This window comes from Eublepharis macularius, chromosome 4 (genome assembly GCF_028583425.1).
Source record: "Eublepharis macularius isolate TG4126 chromosome 4, MPM_Emac_v1.0, whole genome shotgun sequence".
In the NCBI taxonomy this organism is placed as follows: Eukaryota; Metazoa; Chordata; class Lepidosauria; order Squamata; family Eublepharidae; genus Eublepharis; species Eublepharis macularius.
The window spans coordinates 163,397,380-163,416,600 of record NC_072793.1 but is presented as its reverse complement, the minus strand read 5'-3'; the positions used below and the strand labels follow the sequence as shown (position 1 = coordinate 163,416,600).

Sequence of the window (19,221 nt, the reverse complement as noted above, 5' to 3'; positions counted from 1 at the left end):
GAATATGAGCATGCGGAGTCTGAATTGCAACCCCTGTGTCCTACCACCTCCTGCGGTTAGAGCGTGAGGAGAATGAACTGGAAAGTCTCCAGTGGACCTCTTGTTTCAGACCTAGATCTCTGCTGTTTTACTGCTATGAGATCTAGTCGTCATGACCAGTAGTGTTGACTTCAAATGAAAATGAGTCAGATTCATAGAGTTTCATCTACTGATGGATCTTGATAGGTACTTGGAACCTCTGTAATTAGGAGCAGTGTTCCTCTGAATATTAATTGCTAGGAAGAAATAGTATGGGAGGAGAGTTTGGCCTCCGGATATTGCTTCGTAGGCTTTCTGAGGGTATGTTGTTGGTGAATGGGAAGCAGGACACTAGACTAGACGGACCTTTGGTCTAATCCAACAGTGCCATTGGTTTATATAGTGGCCTTAGGAGAGCCACAGACTCTCAGTCTTCAATCCTAACTCCCTCTCAGACGTAATATATGGAGGATAATAAACCAGATCTGTATGTCAGGGTTATAATGAAGAATACTGAAGTAGCATTTAATGAAACGTTTTGATCATATGAACTCTCTAGGTGTTAGCTATTATGGAATGTTTTTGTTGCTGTTAATAAACCAGTCTTAGCAGCTATGATGTCCTCCAAAGAACCCTGGGAAAATTGTAGTTTGGTGAAGGTGCTGAGAGTGATCTATTAGAGTCCCCTGGCAGAACTACAGTTCCCAGCTAACACTGCGGGGGACACATGACAGCTAAACTGCTTTAAAGTCTCTCTAGTGTAGATGTGGGTGGCTTGTTAATATATCTAGTGAAGAAGGAAGTGAATTCTGTACTTTGCACAGCTCCCAGTTCCTCCTCTGTCTTCAGCAAAATCCTATATAATTTATTCAAACAAGCTGATATATATACACTTGTATAAATTCATGGTTGCTAGTTTGCCATGATTCTGAGCTTTTATTACTTTAACATCAATTATGGACATAAACCTGGTGATAATTCCCAGGGTTCCTTGCAGGGGAATCTAATGGCCTTTATGCTAGCTTGAGGCCTGGTCTACAGTTTGGCGTAGAGCCAGTTTGGTGTAGTGGTTAAGAGCGCGGGACTCTAATCTGGAGAGCCGGGTTTGATTCCCCACTCCTCCACTTGAAGCCAGCTGGGTGACCTTGGGTCAGTCACAGCTTCTAGGAGCTCTCTCAGCCCCCCCCCCACCTCACAGGGTGTTTGTTGTAGGGATAATAATGACATACTTTGTAAACTGCTCTAGGTGGGCATTAAGTTGTCCTGAAGGACGGTATATAAATTGAATGTTGTTGTTATTACATTAGCATAAAATGTTGAGAACCTGAAGCTGGGGTGGAGGAATTATAGGACTTGCTGAAACAGCAGTCAAAAATACCGAGGTTGGCTTTCTTGTTCTCTACAGGAGGATAAAGCGGAAGAAAATCTATGTGATCAGCACACTGAAGCGTCCTGTGCCGCTGGAACATTACCTGTACACCGGCAACAGTCAGAAAACGCAGAATGAGCTCTTCCTCCTAGTTGATGCCCGTGGAAGCTTCCTAACCAAGGGGTAAGGGCAGAGAAGATTTCAAGTGTTTTGGTGCCTGCGGCAAGAAATCCAAGTGATGGCTGTGTACATATGCACACACACACATCATGGTGGTAAAAAGCACAATAATAAATACTTTGCTGCCCTCTAATAGTATCCAGTGTGATACACTTCACTTTGCCTGGTTGTACAGCTGGCCTTGTAAATCATTCCTGAAGCATAGCTGTATTAAATTTGTTTTAAAAAACAGAGTCTTAAAGACTGACATCTTTTAATTCTAGATAAACTTTTGTGAGTTAAGAAGTGCACCTAATGGACGAAGAGGACTTAAGTCCACAGGTGCTTATTGCAGAATAAAAATACTAATTTTTATGGTGTCCCTCAAGACTCTTACTCATGTTTTGCTTGTGAGCTATGTAAGAGATTTCTCATAAACATGCCATACGTTGTAAAGTTGCTCTAGTCTGTTTTAAGCTAATTGAAATCAGTGGGTTTGGACCGAAATAACACTATATAGGATTCCACAGTTAGGGTGACCTCAGCCTCATGGAGGACGTGGCTGTCTGTAGTTTGGAGATAAATGATGGGATTGTCCACTCATCCTCCTCCCTTCTTCCTGAGGCAACTGGTTCACACCAAGCTAAGGAAGGTTTTTAGAGGGCAGCATCCAGACCATTCTGCTAGAATTCCGCACAGCCGACTAATGCCTCTTACTGAATTGGCATCCCGTTCTTTGAACTGAAGGTTTCTAGTTTTTCTGGTGGTACATTTGAAACAAGCCGTCTAGCAAAAGACTTAAGTTTTCAGAGGGTGGCTGGACTTCCTATGTCCTTTTTCTTCCCCATTCCATGATTTCCAGCCCTGTTTGCCAGCCTATATCTTACCTACTACCTTTCATTTCTGCTTCTGCCACTACTTCGTTCCTTACCAAACTTTTTTAAAATTTCAGATTCTTTAAAAACTCCTGAAAATCAGGAGGACATTTTCTCTGGGACATTTTCTCCCCTTTACCAGCCAAAGTATCCTTTTTTGTTTTATCTTCTTTGTTTTGTTCATGATAATGCAAATACATATTTGTAGTTGAAGAACAGATTATAAATTGTTCGGACTGCATTATGAGTAGTCTTAACTGAGGCCTTTTTCACTCTGAGAAGGGCACTGTCTGTCTGAGTTGTACCACTTCAGACTGCATGCAGGGGGTCCACAGTATTCTTCCATATATTTTAGAAGTCCAAATACACATAGAAAAATAGCCTGTCTGGGAGGAGGCTAGATATGCTAATTTTCTATGTGAGGAAACTTATTTTCCCATTTAAGCATCCGAGCCGCCACCTGTGGCAAATCCCAGGCATACCTTGACAAGAACTATGGCCGAAGCTCCTCCAGACAGAGTCTCAAGGACTACACTATTGTAGCCACCTTAGAGCTGTCTGCATTTTAACTGCACACTCGAAAGGCCATTAATAATTACCTTCTGCTTTTCCTCCTTCCAGGTACTATGATGCCATGGAAGCCAAGAAGGAACGTGCCAGCAAACACTCTCAGACTTTTGGGGCCAAACAGCCTATGCACCCAGGAGCTGGGCCAGGGCAGGTATGCTTCCAGGTTTATTAGGACCAGAGATTGCTTCACAGCATTCTCCCAATTCCTTCCCTGAGTCAAAACCCTTAATTTTTGTAGGGTTTGCCAACCTGGAGAAAAAAAGTCTTGCTCCTTTAACAGAGGCTTGAGGTATGGAAATGGGCAGTTGAAGCTTTTCATGATATGGGAGTAAATTTGTGTCTGTGTTATATGCTGTCAAGTCGCCTCCAACCTATGGTGATCCTATGAATGAGAGACCTCCAAAACGTCCTGTCATTAACAGACTTGCTCAGATCCTACAAACTGGAGGATGTGGCTTCTTTTATTGAGTCAAGCCATCTCATGTTGGGTCTTCCTCTTTTCCTACTACCTTCCACTTTTTCTAGCATTATTGATCTTTCCAGAGAATCTTCTCTTGTCTTCTCATGATGGACCAAAATGCAATAACCTTAGTTTAGTCATTTTAGTTTCTGGGAAGAATTTAGGCTTAATTTGATCTATTAACCACTTGTTTGTCTTTTTGGCCATCCATGGTATCCACAAAACTCTCCTCCAGCACCACATTTCAAATTAATCAATTTTCTTCCCGTCAGTTTTCTTCACTTCCTTACATAGTAATGGAGAATACCATGGTTTGGATTATCTTGATCTTGGTTCCCAGAGAGACATCTTTTATCTTTAAGGATCCTTTCTAGCTCCCTCACAGCTGCTCTTACAAATCTGTCTTCTTCAGATTTCTTCATTGCAGTCTCCCTTTTGGTTGGTGACTGAGCCAAGGAATAGAAAATCGTGAACATTCCATTTAGCCTCTGTTAAACAAGCAAGACTTTTTTTCTCCCGATATTTGGCAACCATATTTCCCTAAAGAAAATTGGGAGCACTCCGTTCCTTGAATTACTGTGGCGACTTCAAATGGTGCCTCAAACTCCAGGGCTGTTGTTCTCCTCCTCCTCCACCACCACCATCAGCACCATGATTAAAAGCAAGATTTTTCTGCAAACTAAAGTTTCCCTGCCCATTTGCAATATCCCAGACTAGCCTGAGCTGGTCAGAGCTTGGAAACTAAGCAGAGTCAGCCCTAGTTAGTACTTGGATAGGAGACCACCAAGAAGACCAGGGTTTGCTTTGCTATGCAGAGGACGGTATTGGTAAACCACCTCTGCTCATCTCTTGCCTTGAAAGTCCCATGAGGAATCTCCATGAGCGGGCTAGACTTTATTATTATTATAAAGGACAGTTGTAACTTACCCTATTGCACAGATTTGATTGTCCGCCTAGAGGCCAGCCCTTGGCAGTTAGATACAGTGATATTTACATTGAACATTTATTTATTTATTAGACTTACAGTCCGCTCTCCCCACAATGGAGACTCAGAGTGGATCACAACCCGATTAAAACACAATACAATATACAATAAATAACATATAGCTTAAAAGCAATTTAAAACTGGCAGCAAATTTTAAACAGAAAGTGGATTTCACAGTCCTGCAAGGTCACTGGGTCTATGGAGGCTAAATACACAGCAGTGAGCTGTGGCCAGATAATTGACTGACGGGATCTTATTTGGTAGACAGCCTTTAAATTTGCCTGTTGCAGAGTGCTTATAAGCTGGGTTTTAAGTACTAGTTGTACTTGGAGCAGCAGCAATGGCATATGGGATGCGAGAGGGAAAAGCATGGGAAGGAAGCTGTAAGGACCAGGTGGAGAAGAGGGATTTGCTGAAACAAGAAAGTAGCGGGGTCTTAATTGGGCTGCTTCTCCTCTGTCTGTCTGTCTGTATTTTTATATCCCATATTTTTCTCCAATTGGGATCCAAAGCAGCTTCCACTTTATCCTCACAACAGCAATCCTGTGAGGTAGATTAGGCTGACTGACAGTGACTGGCCCAAGCTCACCTTGCAAGTTTCTATGGCAGAGTGGGGATTTAAACCTGGGCTTCTCAGATCCTAGTCCAACACTAGGCAGGACACCATGGTATGGCCTCTTGGCATATGTGCTTGCTGATCAGTGCTATAATCCAGCAACCTGCTCAGAACACACTTGTGCCACTTTAGCTGAGTAAGAAGGTTAAAAAGAGCTTTGTCCAAGGATGAAGTTTGTTCTAGCAGCTTTCACTTTTGGGGTGTTAAGGAGGGGGTGGGGCAGGGACTGGGGCTAGATCTGTGAACTTCTTTCTTAATAGTGAGATGTTGCCAAGACATCTCACAACAAGTCTAGGCCTTGAGCAAGCTTTGTCTCTTGGAATTCCTGTCAGGACAAGAACATCTGGCTCTCCCTCATTGACATGCTGCGTAAAAAAGACCAGCTGCCTGTGGTCGCCTTCACTTTCTCTCGCAATCGCTGTGATGATAATGCCTCCATGCTCACCACGGTCGACTTGACTACATCTTCTGAGAAAAGCGAGATCCATGTCTTCTTCCAGAAATGCATCTCCCGCCTTAAGGGCACAGACCGCCAGTTGCCTCAGGTCAGAGAGATGTGAGCCTTGACAATATCAAAACTGAGGTGCTGGTGGTACTTTAGATGTATGGGGTAGCTGCCATGAGAAATGGGCCTCTTGGCACAAATATGACCTTCACGGGACATATTTAGAAGTGTGGAAAGCTATGCCTCATGGGCTTGGCTACCAGGAATTTGGACTTTCTCTCATGTGGGAAGGCAAGTGGGGCTCAACAAAATGGCTACCAAGAGGTGGAATGGAAGTGGGGCGGGGGGAGGAGGGAGGAATTGGTCAAGTCATTTGTTTTTTAGGATTAGATGTGTCTGAAGCATGAGGAGAAGATTTCAACATGGCCCCTGAGGCCTGAGTAAAGTCTTCAGTATGGCAACCTCCCCTGCTGGCAGTTGGGACTAAGCTGCATTGCTACGAGAGTTGTGTGGCCTGAGTTTTCAAGAAGCATTTTCAGCGGGGACAGCTGAGAGGAGCAGAGAAACCAATGATAATAGCAGTAGGCTCCTTGGAAAGGCAAGGAGGAGTAGCATTGCTATTTGTGGCCTTCAAGAGATGGGCAGGCAAGACATCAGGGCTGTTCCTTCCCTTTTAACTACCTGGTGGTTTGTGCTTTCAGGTTCTTCACATGGTGGACCTCTTAAAGCGTGGCATTGGCGTGCATCACAGCGGCATCCTGCCCATCCTCAAGGAAGTGGTGGAGATGCTGTTCAGTAAAGGACTTGTCAAGGTGGGTCTGGCAGAGTTTGTTTGGGGTGAGGCCTGCAAGAGTGCGAGGCAGGCAGGAACTTAACCACCTTTCTCTGTCAGATCTTGTTTGCCACAGAAACGTTCGCCATGGGGGTGAATATGCCAGCAAGGACTGTGGTCTTTGACTCGATCCGCAAACACGACGGTGCTAACTTTCGTGACCTGGTGCCAGGTAGATAAAAGGGCTCTATATCTGTCTATTGAAAGCTATTTTGAATGACGGGAGACGTGACGAGCCTGTCTCTTGTCTCAAACAGCTGAGTACATCCAAATGGCAGGCAGAGCTGGGCGCCGAGGTCTTGATACCACTGGGATGGTGATCATCCTATGCAAAAATCAAGTGCCTGAGATGGCCGACCTTCACCGGATGATGTTGGTGAGATTCGCCATCCTTGTCAGCATAAGCTAAGCTGTGTTCAAATGGTTTTATCAGAACATGAGCACGAAATTACGTGCCATATGAATTTAAAAACTGTCTTGTGAAATCAGACCAAAAGTTCATTTAATCCAAATATCCTTGGGAGTTCACAGAGAGAGTCATGTTCACAGCATCTGATATTCACAGGTACTCTGCCTCTGAACAGGGAGATTTCATTTATCTGTTTTAGCTGAACGCTATTGATACATCTGTTCTCCATAGATTTGTCTAATTCCTTTCTCAAAGCCATGTAAGGCGAGGAACTATCGCCACGTGCCCAAAGCACCAAAAGCTCTGAGCCTGCTCAGCCCAAAGCCCAATCTGGGGCCATGAATTTCTCCGTTCGAGCCCCAGAATTCAGATATGGCTGCGGGGTAAGAACTGGGAGCAAAAAGCAGGGACCATAAGTCAGTGGTAGAACCTTTGCTTTGCTTTGCATCCAGAATTCAGTCCCTCCACTTAAAAGATCTTGAGTAGTAGGTAATGTGAAAAACCCTTCTTTGTCTAGTTCCGCACACGTTCGATAATGCACTTTCAATGCACTTTATCAATCGTTTGAGGTGGATTATTTGTTCCGCACACAAAAAAATCCATTCCAAATGATCTATAAAGAGGATTGGAAGTGCATTATCCAACGTGTGCGGAATCACTCATTGAGACCTTGGAGGGCTGCTGCCAGTCAGAGTTTCCTTCTGGGGCATCCTGTGATCCTGTGTTTTCCTTTCTCTTTTATCTATCTCTGCAGGGCAAACCAACGCAGTTGCAGTCCCAGTTCCGCCTGACGTACACAATGATCCTTAACCTGTTGAGGGTGGAAGCCCTTCGAGTGGAGGACATGATGAAGAGGAGCTTCTCGGAGTTCCATGCCCGGAAGGACAGCAAGGTGGGAGACCTCAGGGAAGGAAGGTGACTCGTTTGGATCCGGCCTAAGGGCTGTGGAGTCCAGTATATGAATAGGCAGGACTAGGAAGGTCTCTGTGATGGAGGGAGGCTGAGGGTGGCGGAGAGGAAAAGAGAATCAGGAAACTGTAGGGCACTGGAACCAAAAGAATTTCAGTATGGGGGGAAGGAAAAAGGCTGAAAAGGGGAGGGAGGCGGGATACCGGTATGTGTGGAGCCGAGCATCATGGGAATGAAAGGTAATGATGCTTGGTGCCTCCTCTGTAGGCCAATGTGGGGCACTGAAGTGTGAAGTACTTTTTTTTCTCTTTAAAAGATACATCCACTTTAAATAATATTGAATCAAGAAACACATTGGTATATGTACCCAGCCCTCCCTAGTAGGGCCTTCAAAGGTTTTGCATTTTGTTGTCAAGTGAGATCGGGCAGTATTATGGGTAGGATAGTGGCCGGCCTGGCACTGCAGAGTTTCTCTCTATTCTCCTCCCATTCCAGGTCTATGAACATAGGATCGCTCAACTTAGCTGCACGTTGTCCAAGATGGAGGCGGCAGATACATCAGGACAGCTGAGTGATCTACAGGAATATTACTACGTCGTCCGAGAACTACAGGAGATCAGAGAACTCATACAAGTATGGGAAATGGGTTACAGGCTTTTTCTCCTGGGGTTGGGAGGAGGACATCAATATTCAGATCTGGCAGTGATTGGCTGGTGTGGAGGATAGACCTTGGGGACCCTGATGGGAGGACCTCACACTTCCGTCTACACAGACAAGGCATGTTGGACCGAAGCCTGCACTGAATGACGAGCATTTCTTCCTGGCATAAAATTATAAGCAGTCTTTTGGCACTTTGAGAGACGTAACCATTTTACTGAAGCGAAAGCTTTTGTGGGGTAGAGCCTGCTTTGCATTATGTATGAAGTGAATTCACGGTCAGTAGAAAGGAGGAGGATACGTGTGTGTGTGTGTGTGTGTGTGTGTATGTACACAAAGAGGAAAATTGCAAAATGTGGAGTTCGGTGCAAGTGGTATTTTTTTGTGATACGGCTGCCTGGGAGGTGCTTGTAGCCACTGTAAAAATGATAATCAGGCAGTCCACCTAAACAATACAGCACCTGTGGTAGCTAAGGAACATTTCAGCTTTAAGCTCTGGTTAAGACAATTAAATCTCTTGATTAAATTCCAGTTTCTCCAGATTCTCTCTGGAGTCTCCTTTTCTTGTATATGGGAAGTTGTTGGGTTTGTGGGCTAACTTAAGATTGCAGCATCCCGTACCCCCACAGCAGTACAGTCTCGAGGATTCTGTTGATTAAGGTGTTCAACGTGTTTGTGTTTTGCACTGTAATTGGTAAATAGCTCGGTAAAGCAGGAGATCAGCCAACCCAGCACGAATTTGGGATTAGGGAGAGAGATCCTCTTACCTTGGGATTCTTGACTTCGTCCAGGACTGAGGAAAAGGCATAGGGGGGATAAGTGAGGTCCCCCTTTTTTACAGGGTGATGCGTGGGATTTCTGCTCTCCAGGGTTCCACTTCTCCATCTAGGTGAGGACTACATATTCTGATGCTGAAGGTACCCCCTTGGAAAACGTTTGTTTGCTGTTTTTGCTGTCGTATATTTAGGTCTTCATCTCTTTGGCAAGGTGGACTAGAGGCTTACTTTTCCATTTTGAATTGCAGCTGAAGGTCTCCTGATTCCAACATGGAGCCTTGTACTAGATAGGAAGCACCTTGCGAGGAATAGGAGGTAGCAGGCTGGGTGAGGGTGGGCTTAGGGAGTTGGATTCCAGGATCCACTCTTCTGTAGAGAATATAGGAATGATCAACTTAAAGGGAAGCATCATGTAATAAAACTGGGATTTTTTAGTATCCCAGTTTGGTTGGCTGATGTGGGAGGAGTGAAGGGGATGGGGCTTCTTGAGTAACCACAGACAACTTGTTTCCTAGCTGTGTTGTTCTCTCCCCACCCCCTTTTTTCTTTTTCAGAGGCGAGTAATGGAGTCAGTGAATGGACTGAAGGCCCTTTCTGTGGGGCGAGTGATAGTAGTGAAAAACCAAGAGCACAAGAATGCCCTGGGGGTGATCTTGCAGGTAACTGGAGCAGATGTGGGGCTGACTGCATGTCATGTTGAGGAAACCTCAGTTCAGTCTTCAGAATTCTCTCTGCCTGTTCCATGTTCTTGTGTGTTGTTTCCTTTTAAATTGTTGGGTGGGTTGATTGTGGTATGGGGGTAGGTAGAGGGGGAAGAGGCCAAGGAGGGTTGAGAATGGAATGGGTGGAATTATGGGGCATCAAACCCATCTCCTCAGCATCCAAAGCCCCTTTCCTGTTTCTGGAACCTAAATAGACGCTTAAACATGAGATTCTTGCTTTTCAAAATAAATGCTGAAATTATCAGAGAACTGGAGTCTACATTAGTAGGACATTTGGGGAGATCTATCATGTGACATTGGCTGTGGAAACAAACATTGCAGCTTGTCCACCCACTCCACCTGGCAAAACAAAGCCCCCCCCAATTTCCTGTAGTAGCATGAATTATGCAAGTGGAAATTCTTTTCGTGTACTAAATAAAACCAGCCCAAAGGCAGCTGCAGTTTGGCCCCAAGAAGGAATCTCTGTGGTGTTCAACTTTCCATGCCTTGCGTGCTTTCCAGGTCATAAGAAACAGCCGTATGTTAGAGCCAGAATAGCAGGAGCTGTTGTGGAGTTTAATGTCCACCAGAAAAATTGCCTTGGTCTGTCTTAGTGAATGTTATTGCTAGAGTTGAGGGTTTCATTGGTTTTCGCTGGATTCTTGATATGGGAAGGAACCTGCCCCCGCCCCCTCCAAATCAGATTGGTGTTAATTTTGTTTTCTCGAGGGTTAATGATGCCAGTCTGTTCAAGTCCAGTCAAGCACCTTTAATGGCATAATATGCCAGTCTGTTGTAGACAAACAAAACAGAGGTCCAGCGTCACCTGAAAGACAAGCAACATGTAGTATATAAGGTGCCACTGCAGTTTTGTTGATTTTGTTCACCTTCCATAGCCAATGGTTTGGCCCATGAGCCCAAGTTGTCTATCAGTGCAATTGCTCTTAGCCTTACTTAAATGGCTGGGACTGTGGCTCAGTAGTGGAGCTTCTGCTTTACATGCAGAAGGTCCCAGGTTCAGTCCCCAGCTAAAAAAAGGAAAGAGGTAGTAAGGTAATGGGGCGGATCCCTACCCAAGATCCCAGGCTGCTGCTACCAGTCAGTACTGGCCTTGATTACCCCATGGCCTGACATAGTACAAGGCAGTTGCTCAGGTTCAAGTGGCTGGTCTGGTCAGACCATGGGCCCCTCAAATGCAGCGTCCTGTTTCTAACAAGGCCGGCCAGGTGCTTCACAAGCAGGGCAGAAAGACAGCAGCCCTCCCTGGTTCCTAACATCTCTTGTTCAGATGCCTCCACTCACAGAAACTCCATTTCAGCTATTGTGGCTGTTGATATAAATATCTCCCATAAGCTTGTCTAAGCCTCCATCTGAGCCCCCTAAACAAAAGGCCCCTCGGCCGGCTTTGTCTTGTGGTGCTCCTGCCCTGATGTGGTCTGGAATGCTGCAATTGACGGGTAAAAATCCGGTGGGCGGGTGACGCTGCTTTTGGAATTTGGGACCAGACCCGTGCAGTCCTTTGGCCCCCCTTCCAAACGATGTTCTCGGTTTCCTGATTTCATCAGGTTTCTACTGACGCAGCCAACCGAGCCTTCAACGCTTTGGTGATAGGTGAGAAGAACCCCACTGAAGGAGACTCGGCTGCAGACCGAGAGAGCGGCGCCACCTCTGCTGCAGAAGTGCCTCTTCCAGATGATCTCCTGCGCACCAGGCTCTTCCTCCCAGAGGGTAAATGGGAGGCCTTCATGTGGGGGGGGGCAGGGGGGAGAGTGTGATTTGGTGTTCTCGAATGGCGAAGAGGTGGGGTTTTGTGGAGGGTGTTTAGGACGGGAGAAGGCCAGGACTCCTCAGTTCTCACGTTGCCCAACCTTAAGGTGTATTTCTACAGAAGTAAATCCCACTGGGGCTTACTCTGAAGTAAATACACAGAAGCATGTGTGCCAGCTTAGTTTATTGAGGACAAAGGTATTTGTAGCTATATCAAAGGAACTTGCTAGGAGACACATCTTCACACGCAAAGCTGACTGGCAGTGGGTTTCAGATGGAGAGGCCGGGGATTGGACCGGAGGGCCTTCTGCATGCAAAGCGGCGCCCTGCCACTGAGCCACGGCCCCACCCCATCCAGTTAACATCATTAGCATAATTGTTACTGCTAACAACAGTTACAGTGGTCATTAAGACCAGATATTAGCAATGTTCGGATGGTTTAATATTGTTTCTTGATTAACGTACACAAAATATACAATGACATCATACAAAAACCAGGGAAAAAACATTAAAACTAACTCCTTGGTGCTGTCTGTAAAATCCTCCAGGAAATTTACGCACCAAACAAGAATTTTAACAATCTAGAAACTTAATCCCTGATTCTGATTGGTCTATTCAAAATTTTCAGCTGGTGTATCCTGGTAAGATTTTTACATTTTAATCTTTTTTTAAGAACTGTATTTCCTTTTGTACGATTCTTTTATCTTTTTAGAATTGTATTTATATGACTTGTGGTGGTCATAGACCATATCAATTGATTGATTGAAAACTAACTGGAAAGCCCAATGTGTTAAATTTACTTTGGTGAATTCAGAGAAGGAAGCAAGTGAGAGAGGCAGTCAGAAGACCTGAGGTTCAGGATTCATGGTGGACACCACCCTCTGAACCTAGGCAGCCTTCTGAAAATATTACTGGAAGGACTTGCCCCATGAGAGCTAGAAACTTGCAGCTTTCCACCATTTCAGTCAAGGTTTTGAAAAGCCAGTGGGGTAGGCAAGGTCCCCAAGATTCTTTTATGAGTGTGAAACATCTCCTCGTTCTGGGCTGGGACCACTGCCGACAGAATCTTGCTTAGCACTTCTGTCCCATCCCTCCCCAGGCCCCTGTGGACATACCATCACGAAACTGGGCCCAGCTAATATTTCAGGTATCACAACAAAGGCTTTGCGAGTCAATGCTGAGCGCATCCTGGATGATTTCAAGAAGCGACAGATGCCTAGGTTCAGGTGAGCTGGGGAGGTGCTGCGCGCTGCGTATACTTTTCTACCATGGATCATGTGCAGGAGAACTTGCCTAAATTACATCCCACACCAAAGATAAGGTTGAATGGAGTCGAGTAGAATTACGTGACGATTGTCACCTATTTTGTGTTCTGTGGAAGTAGTAATCCCCTTCTGCAGTGGCCAGAGCAGCAGTCTAGTATAGTGGTGGGTAGGTCCCTCCCGTATACATTTATCATGGTTGAAATGGGTCTGGATCCATGGAGCATATATTTATTTATTTAAACATTTTTCTCTGGTGAAGATATTTCAGTCAGTCACAACCTGAAAACATACTGGAGATTCCTGAATTGACAAAAGTGCTGCCTTCCACCGATAGCTTTATGTGCACGTGAAGTCACCACTAGTCACACAGACTACCTGTTTGAATCCGAGCATGTGCCTCATCTTGCTTTTAAAAAGCCATCTAAGTGAGCAGCAGGCATCGTTTCAGAGGGTGGCCATGAACGCCATCAGGGCTGATCCAAAGCAGCGGGCCGGGCAGGCTCAGGAGTCGCCGTGCGGAAAGGAGGCAATGGGCTGGTTTTTTTTTTTAATAAGCTCTGTCTGGCTGCCTGTAGAAACGACCCTCCTGGACCGTCGGCAGCCACGGCCACCCAGGAGCTTCTGCGTTTGGCCGAGGGCTCCCCCGAAGGGCTGCCACTCTTGGATCCAGTGAATGACCTTCAGCTGAAAAACATAGAGGTGGTGGAGGGCATGGTGAAGACACGTCGCCTGGAGGAGAGGTTGCCCGAGTTCCAGTGTGTGGGCAGCCCCCGCTTCCACACGGAGGTCAGTACAAGGCAGGCAGAGCGGGAATGTGGAGGGGCCAAGGAGCGTGGTTGCGTCGAGGCTCTTTTCCTCCAGGTGATGCTGAGGAATCGAGGATGTGTGTGTCAAGGAGTGTGTGTGTCCGGTGTGCGAATGAGCTTGGAATATATAGTATTCATTGCAGAATTCAGCTGCTTCGAATCCTTGGTGTCCCTTTTTGTAAATAAAATGTTCCGTGGTTCCAAAGATAATTTAAAGTATGAGAATACTGGGCACTGCGATATTAAAAACCCACACTGGTGCTCCAAACTGGCCACAGCTCTGTGCAGAGAAAGAGACCGTTGTGCTCTTTTGATACGCCGTTGCCCACATGAAAATGAGGATGGTGTCCTTTCTCTGTACACTTCTCTGTACACTCTGTATACACTTTCCCCCTCTCCAGTATATACGGTTCCGAGAGCAGCAGCAGGTGCAGGAAGAGCTGGATCAGCTGCGGTTCTTGTTGTCCGACCAGTCCTTGATGCTGCTCCCCGAGTATCACCAGCGTGTCGAGGTAAGCGACTCCTGAATTTCGGTGCGGGGCAAAACGTCCCGTGGCCAGCTAATCCAGCTGTGGGGTTGAGGGCAACACCGAGCAGGGGCAACCCAGTCCGTCCGGCCGTGAGCTTTTGAACCTCCACCCACCCCGTGCCAAGCAGCTGCACAGCCGGTGTTGGTACTTGGAAGTTGCCTTATATTGAGTCTATCAGTCCGTCTAGCTCTGTCCTGTCTGTACTGATGGGCAGTCACTCTCCAGATTCCCTTGGCCTCGTTGTGAGTCTTCTTTTGCCCATTTTGGTGGCACCTTCTTATGCATCCCCTACATCCTCTCCCCACCCAGAATCCCGTGCCCCAGTCCCTCTTTCACTTAGGCCCAGTTCTAAAAGGTGATGCTGGTGATGTTGCGTAGCTGCTTTGAACGTGTGGCAGACTAGCATGAATGAGGCACTGGACAAGTGCAAAGCTCCTCAGCCAAGTCTTGCCTCCTGGCCAGTAGCAGCTCTTAGAACTGGTCCATAGAGTGCTGAGAAAAAGCCAGCCAGTGTTCAGAAGCCCACACAGACAACTGGGAAAAAATTCACTGGGTGGAAATTCTGCTGTTGTGGAAATTAGCTATTTAGTACTTCAGACCACAGAAACGTTTCAGTTTGTGGACCTTGCAAACTGTGTGTGCATGTTTTGTTTTCACTGACTCCCTCGTCTGAGAAAACCCCACCCATTTCCACCGCCCGTGTTGGTCACCGTAGGTCCTGCGTACCTTGGGCTACATCAACGAAGGGGGGGCCGTGGAGCTCAAAGGGAGCGTGGCCCGCCAGATCAGCAATCACGAGCTGCTGCTGACCCAGCTGCTGCTGGACAACACCTTGACCGACCTGCGGCCGGAAGAGATCGTGGCCTTGCTGAGCTGCACCGTCTGCCAGGTCCGCACCCAGGTGGAGCCTCAGCTGCCCTCTGTCCTCCAGAAGGTGAGCCGGTGGCTGAAGCTGGGGAGCCACAGAAGGGGGAGACCCATAGAAGAGAGCGGATTTCAGCCACGAGTCCTGAGCGATGGATTTTCTGCGCGTGGATGAGGACCTCTTTTCTCGGGGCCATCACCCTTCTGTGTTTCTCCTCCTCCTCTAACAGCAGCAAGCTTTTCCTGATTAAGAGTGGGTGGGACTTTTAAGTACTCCTCCTTCCAAGGGGCTCAACCAACCTGACCTGCTGCATGCTTAACACAGGCACATGCCCTACCTCCCAGTCCCACTGAGAACAGGCGGCAGATCACATTTGTTCTCTCTATTTACGTGGTTCATAGTCCACCTTTCTCATGATACTCAAGGCAGATTACGCAATGTAAACCTGGAAGGGAGAATGACGGAAGCCTCTTTGGGTCCTCATTGGGGAGAAAGGTGGGGTAGAAATGAAATAAATAAAAATCAATAGGATGCGCTATCCAATGAGCATTGCAACAGGACCAGGATTGCAGAAATGTGAAACAAAGCTGATGTCTGAACAGAGCCCCAGTGTCCAATGTGGCACGTTAAACAAGGCAGAGCATGGCACTGTGCACATGGAAATACCATGTATGTTCCAGGGACAGTCCTTAGTGAGTCACTGGGCAGGCAGGGACCTGCAGCCTCCTGCCGAGCTCACCCCACCCTCTGTACTTCTGTCCCGCTCCCCGTTTCAGGGCATTGCGCACATCCGGTCGGTAGCGGAAGAGATCGCCCTGCTGCAGCGCAAGTGTGGCTTGCAGGAGTCGGTGGAGGACTTCGTGGAGCAGTACAAGTTTGGGCTTGTGGAGGTGGTCTACGAATGGGCCCGTGGCATGGTAAGGGGCCTAGCTGCATCTCGGAATCCCTTCCTCCCCCCCAGTTCGAGAGCCCTCCCTTGCCCCCATAGGCGGCGTCTTCCTCCTGTGAAAGCTGGTGTAGGAGGGTGGCCTGGTTCCTTTGAACAACTGGTCTATTCAGGTTGAAGGGGAGGGGGACACGCCTGTGCCTGGCCTCTTGCTGTGTGTGTGTGTGTGTGTGTGGGTGGGTGGGTGGGTGGATCTCTGCTATTGCTGCTGCTTCTCACTTAGTCAGGAGCTGCACTCTCAGCAATGGGCTGAGAGTGCAGGCTGTACACCAGGCTTCTTACCTCTGTCATGAACTTGCTTGAAGGGCCTTAGGGAAGCCACACATTCCCCCAGCTTCAATCCCCCTTTCCACATTATGGGGGATAAACCCTTACAGACTTTTATTACAAGGGGTTTGGGGTTATTTTGCAGAGGGGGGGGGCATTGCTTAGGATGTTATTGCATTTTGTACGTGTTCTTTTGTGCTGCAAAGCAAAAATGGGTTATACGTATTTTGACAAGTAAAATACACAAGATAATATATGTAGAACAGGAAAGCAGTTGGAGCTGTGGAGGGTTCCACCGTTTTGTTGCACCTCTTCCAACTCAGTCAATCTGCCTGCCTTGGATGAAACTGAACCAGCACGGCACCATGGTTGAAGCTTCAGACTAGGATTGAGGGAGGCACGCATTCAGATCCTCACTAGTTATGTTCTCCCGGGGATCCTGGGCCAATCGCCCCCACTTAGTCTAAATAACCTCACAGGACAGCCTCAGGGTGCTGGGAAAGGTGGGGATGGGAACGTAACACAGGCTCCCAGTTGACTGGCTCGGGTTGTCTCCTTGCTCCTCCTCCCTTGCAAGCCGTTTGCTGAGATTGCGCGCCTGACGGATGTGCAGGAGGGGATCATCGTGCGCTGCATCCAGCGCTTGGACGAAACCTGCCGCGAGATGCGCAACGCGGCCCGGGTTACAGGGGAGCCCACGCTCCATGCCAAGATGGAGGCTGCCTCCAACATGATCAAGAGAGACATCGTTTTCGCTGCCAGCCTCTACACCCAGTGAAGCGGGAGGTCGGCTGCCTTTCTGCATCTCATCTCTGTGGGACGGGGCAAGGGCCCCTCCCTCTTAATTCCTGACCTCTAAGAGGTCGCAGTGTGTCTCTCATGGGAATAAAGAAAGAAAGACGTGTTCTCCTTGAGGAAGGCTGCTTGTTTGAATGCCACTTTGCAACAGAGTTGCCTGCCTGCTCACACAATGTGGCCTTTTGTTTGCTTTTGGTTTCTGAATGATTTGATGCCGTCTGCTCCCCCTGAAGCCGGGTTCATGACGAACAAGTTGGATAACACCAGTCCTAATACAGGTCGCTGACACCACAGGAGAGGGCCCCTGCCGTATTTTCTGGCAGCTGATCAATGAGTCTCATTTGTACAACAGGCTACTGGGTGGGGGGTGGGGGGGGCAGGCGGGGAGAGAAGACAGCTTGGGCCAGGGGAACACCGGAAAGTGGGGCAGCATGGTATTCCAGGCAGAAGTAGGACCCCCGAGCCTGGTAGCTTCTTCAACCAGCTGGTCTTGATTTGTTAGCAAAGGAATACTTTCTAGCAGCAGGTTCTCAGAGTTGTACAATTTGTGGCAACATCACACTCTCTTCTTGAAAGAGCGGCTGTAGTGGCGTAGGCGTGTTCCCTGGTGTGGGACTGAAGGGGACCTTGGGGCTTTCCCCTAAAGCCAGGGGCAGCTTAATGTGCCCATCTGCTAACCACTGCACTGGATCTTTGTTCTGCCAGTGGACTAAGGGAAGGAGACGGGTAAAGGTGACCAGGGAAAACAGGCTATTTCAGGAAGAAGTTTTTGGTAATCTGTTTTAGCGGACGGTCCCGTGATCCTCCTTTTGTTCCCCATGTCTATTGAGAAAGTAAATGCTTAATAGCGTCTGCTCAGTTTCAGGGCTAAGCCTTGGAGAGAGAGAGGGGGGAGGTTAGAGTGAGGCCTGAATGGTGATGAATGGGGGAGAAGCCATTCCAGACACACAGGAAACAGGAGCCCTAGGAAGAGGAAGCAGGGGGTGTGAACCTGGAGGACCGGCTGGGGCTGAAAGTGGAGCGCTTGGCCAGTCAAGGCTTATGGGGTGCAGTGGGGGTCAGCCTGAGGCCTCTTCCAAGAATACAGCCTGGAAAGGGGGCGGTTCAGAAGCCAGCTTTCTGCTTCCTGCCCCAGCTCTTACAAGGGTGAAAAAAAAAGCTCGTCTTCCCACTCCTCCCTGCTGGTTCACTGGTCAGGCACCTCTGGGAGAAAGATGACTGTGGCCACGGAAAGAAGCTGCCAGTCCTCCAACACCTACTGTATGCCCGTCACGCTTTCCCTTGGCAGTCAGGGCTCTCTCAGGCTTCCCAATGGCATTTGCTCAGTTTGTTTAGATATTCATACCCCACTTTTTGCCCCAGTGGGGGGACTGAAAGCAACATACATCATTCCGTCCTATCGTTTATACTCAGCGTAGCCACCTTTTGAGGTAGGTTAAGCTAAAAAAATATGACTGGCCTAGAGTCACCCAGCACGTTTCCAGGGCGGAGTGGAGATCCAAACCCAGGACTGCCAGATCCTAGCCCAGCACTTAAACCATTCGACCACACTGGGTTTCAAAGCAGTGCAGGGCGGAGTGCCCTTTTGATTTCTCAGGGCCACATCCCCGACAACCTCACCTCCTGTACGCTTTATGTATGCATGCTATAGACCACCTTGAGCACTAAAGACCGTAGAGAGGTGGTATAAGCTAAGTAAGTAAGTAAATAATACTGCAATGATCTCCCTGGAGCATAAGATTGTCTTGCTGAATCAGCTGCGGCTTCCTACCTTTAGCAGGTAACCACCCGCTAGCGCATCCTGACCCGTCTGGCACTCGGAGGCCAATCAAGTTAAGGTGTCACTAAGAATTATAGAAGGGGGAAATAAACCTTCACCTATAGGAGTTTGAAAGAATGCTTTCTCGTCTTCCCCTTAGCTCTCTCAGCTGTTCTCAACATGCCATACCTTCTGCTGCATGTTTCTAGTTCTCATCAGGCACTGTTCCTTTCAAATCAGGAGGCACCCCCTTCCTTGTCACTGCTTTCATCACCCATGTAGGGACAAGCAAGTCAGCCACTTAAGACAGCAGCGCCTATTCACTTCTGAATCCCCCACCCTCCTCCGCTCACTTGGCCCAAGTGTTGTTCCAAAGGCATTAATACAGAGACAAGAGAGAAGCAGCTCCACAAACATCAGTGGGAAACAAAGCACAG

General features: G+C 47.7%; 1 protein-coding gene across 2 annotated transcripts in view; it reads left to right on the top strand.

The window, feature by feature from the left end:
• Positions 1 to 17,125, top strand: part of SKIC2 (SKI2 subunit of superkiller complex) — a 28,919-nt gene extending 11,794 nt beyond the window's left edge. For both annotated transcript variants that reach the window (XM_054978098.1, XM_054978099.1), the window contains exons 14-29: positions 1,424 to 1,570; positions 3,043 to 3,142; positions 5,385 to 5,597; positions 6,199 to 6,309; positions 6,390 to 6,501; positions 6,587 to 6,705; positions 7,493 to 7,630; positions 8,143 to 8,280; positions 9,635 to 9,739; positions 11,347 to 11,509; positions 12,648 to 12,774; positions 13,389 to 13,599; positions 14,021 to 14,131; positions 14,865 to 15,083; positions 15,791 to 15,931; positions 16,805 to 17,125. In XM_054978098.1, the coding sequence (XP_054834073.1) occupies positions 1,424 to 1,570; positions 3,043 to 3,142; positions 5,385 to 5,597; positions 6,199 to 6,309; positions 6,390 to 6,501; positions 6,587 to 6,705; positions 7,493 to 7,630; positions 8,143 to 8,280; positions 9,635 to 9,739; positions 11,347 to 11,509; positions 12,648 to 12,774; positions 13,389 to 13,599; positions 14,021 to 14,131; positions 14,865 to 15,083; positions 15,791 to 15,931; positions 16,805 to 17,005 (2,356 nt within the window). In that variant the 3' untranslated portion in view covers positions 17,006 to 17,125. The remainder of the gene's footprint in view (positions 1 to 1,423; positions 1,571 to 3,042; positions 3,143 to 5,384; positions 5,598 to 6,198; positions 6,310 to 6,389; positions 6,502 to 6,586; positions 6,706 to 7,492; positions 7,631 to 8,142; positions 8,281 to 9,634; positions 9,740 to 11,346; positions 11,510 to 12,647; positions 12,775 to 13,388; positions 13,600 to 14,020; positions 14,132 to 14,864; positions 15,084 to 15,790; positions 15,932 to 16,804) is intronic.
• The last annotated feature ends 2,096 nt before the right edge of the window (positions 17,126 to 19,221 follow it).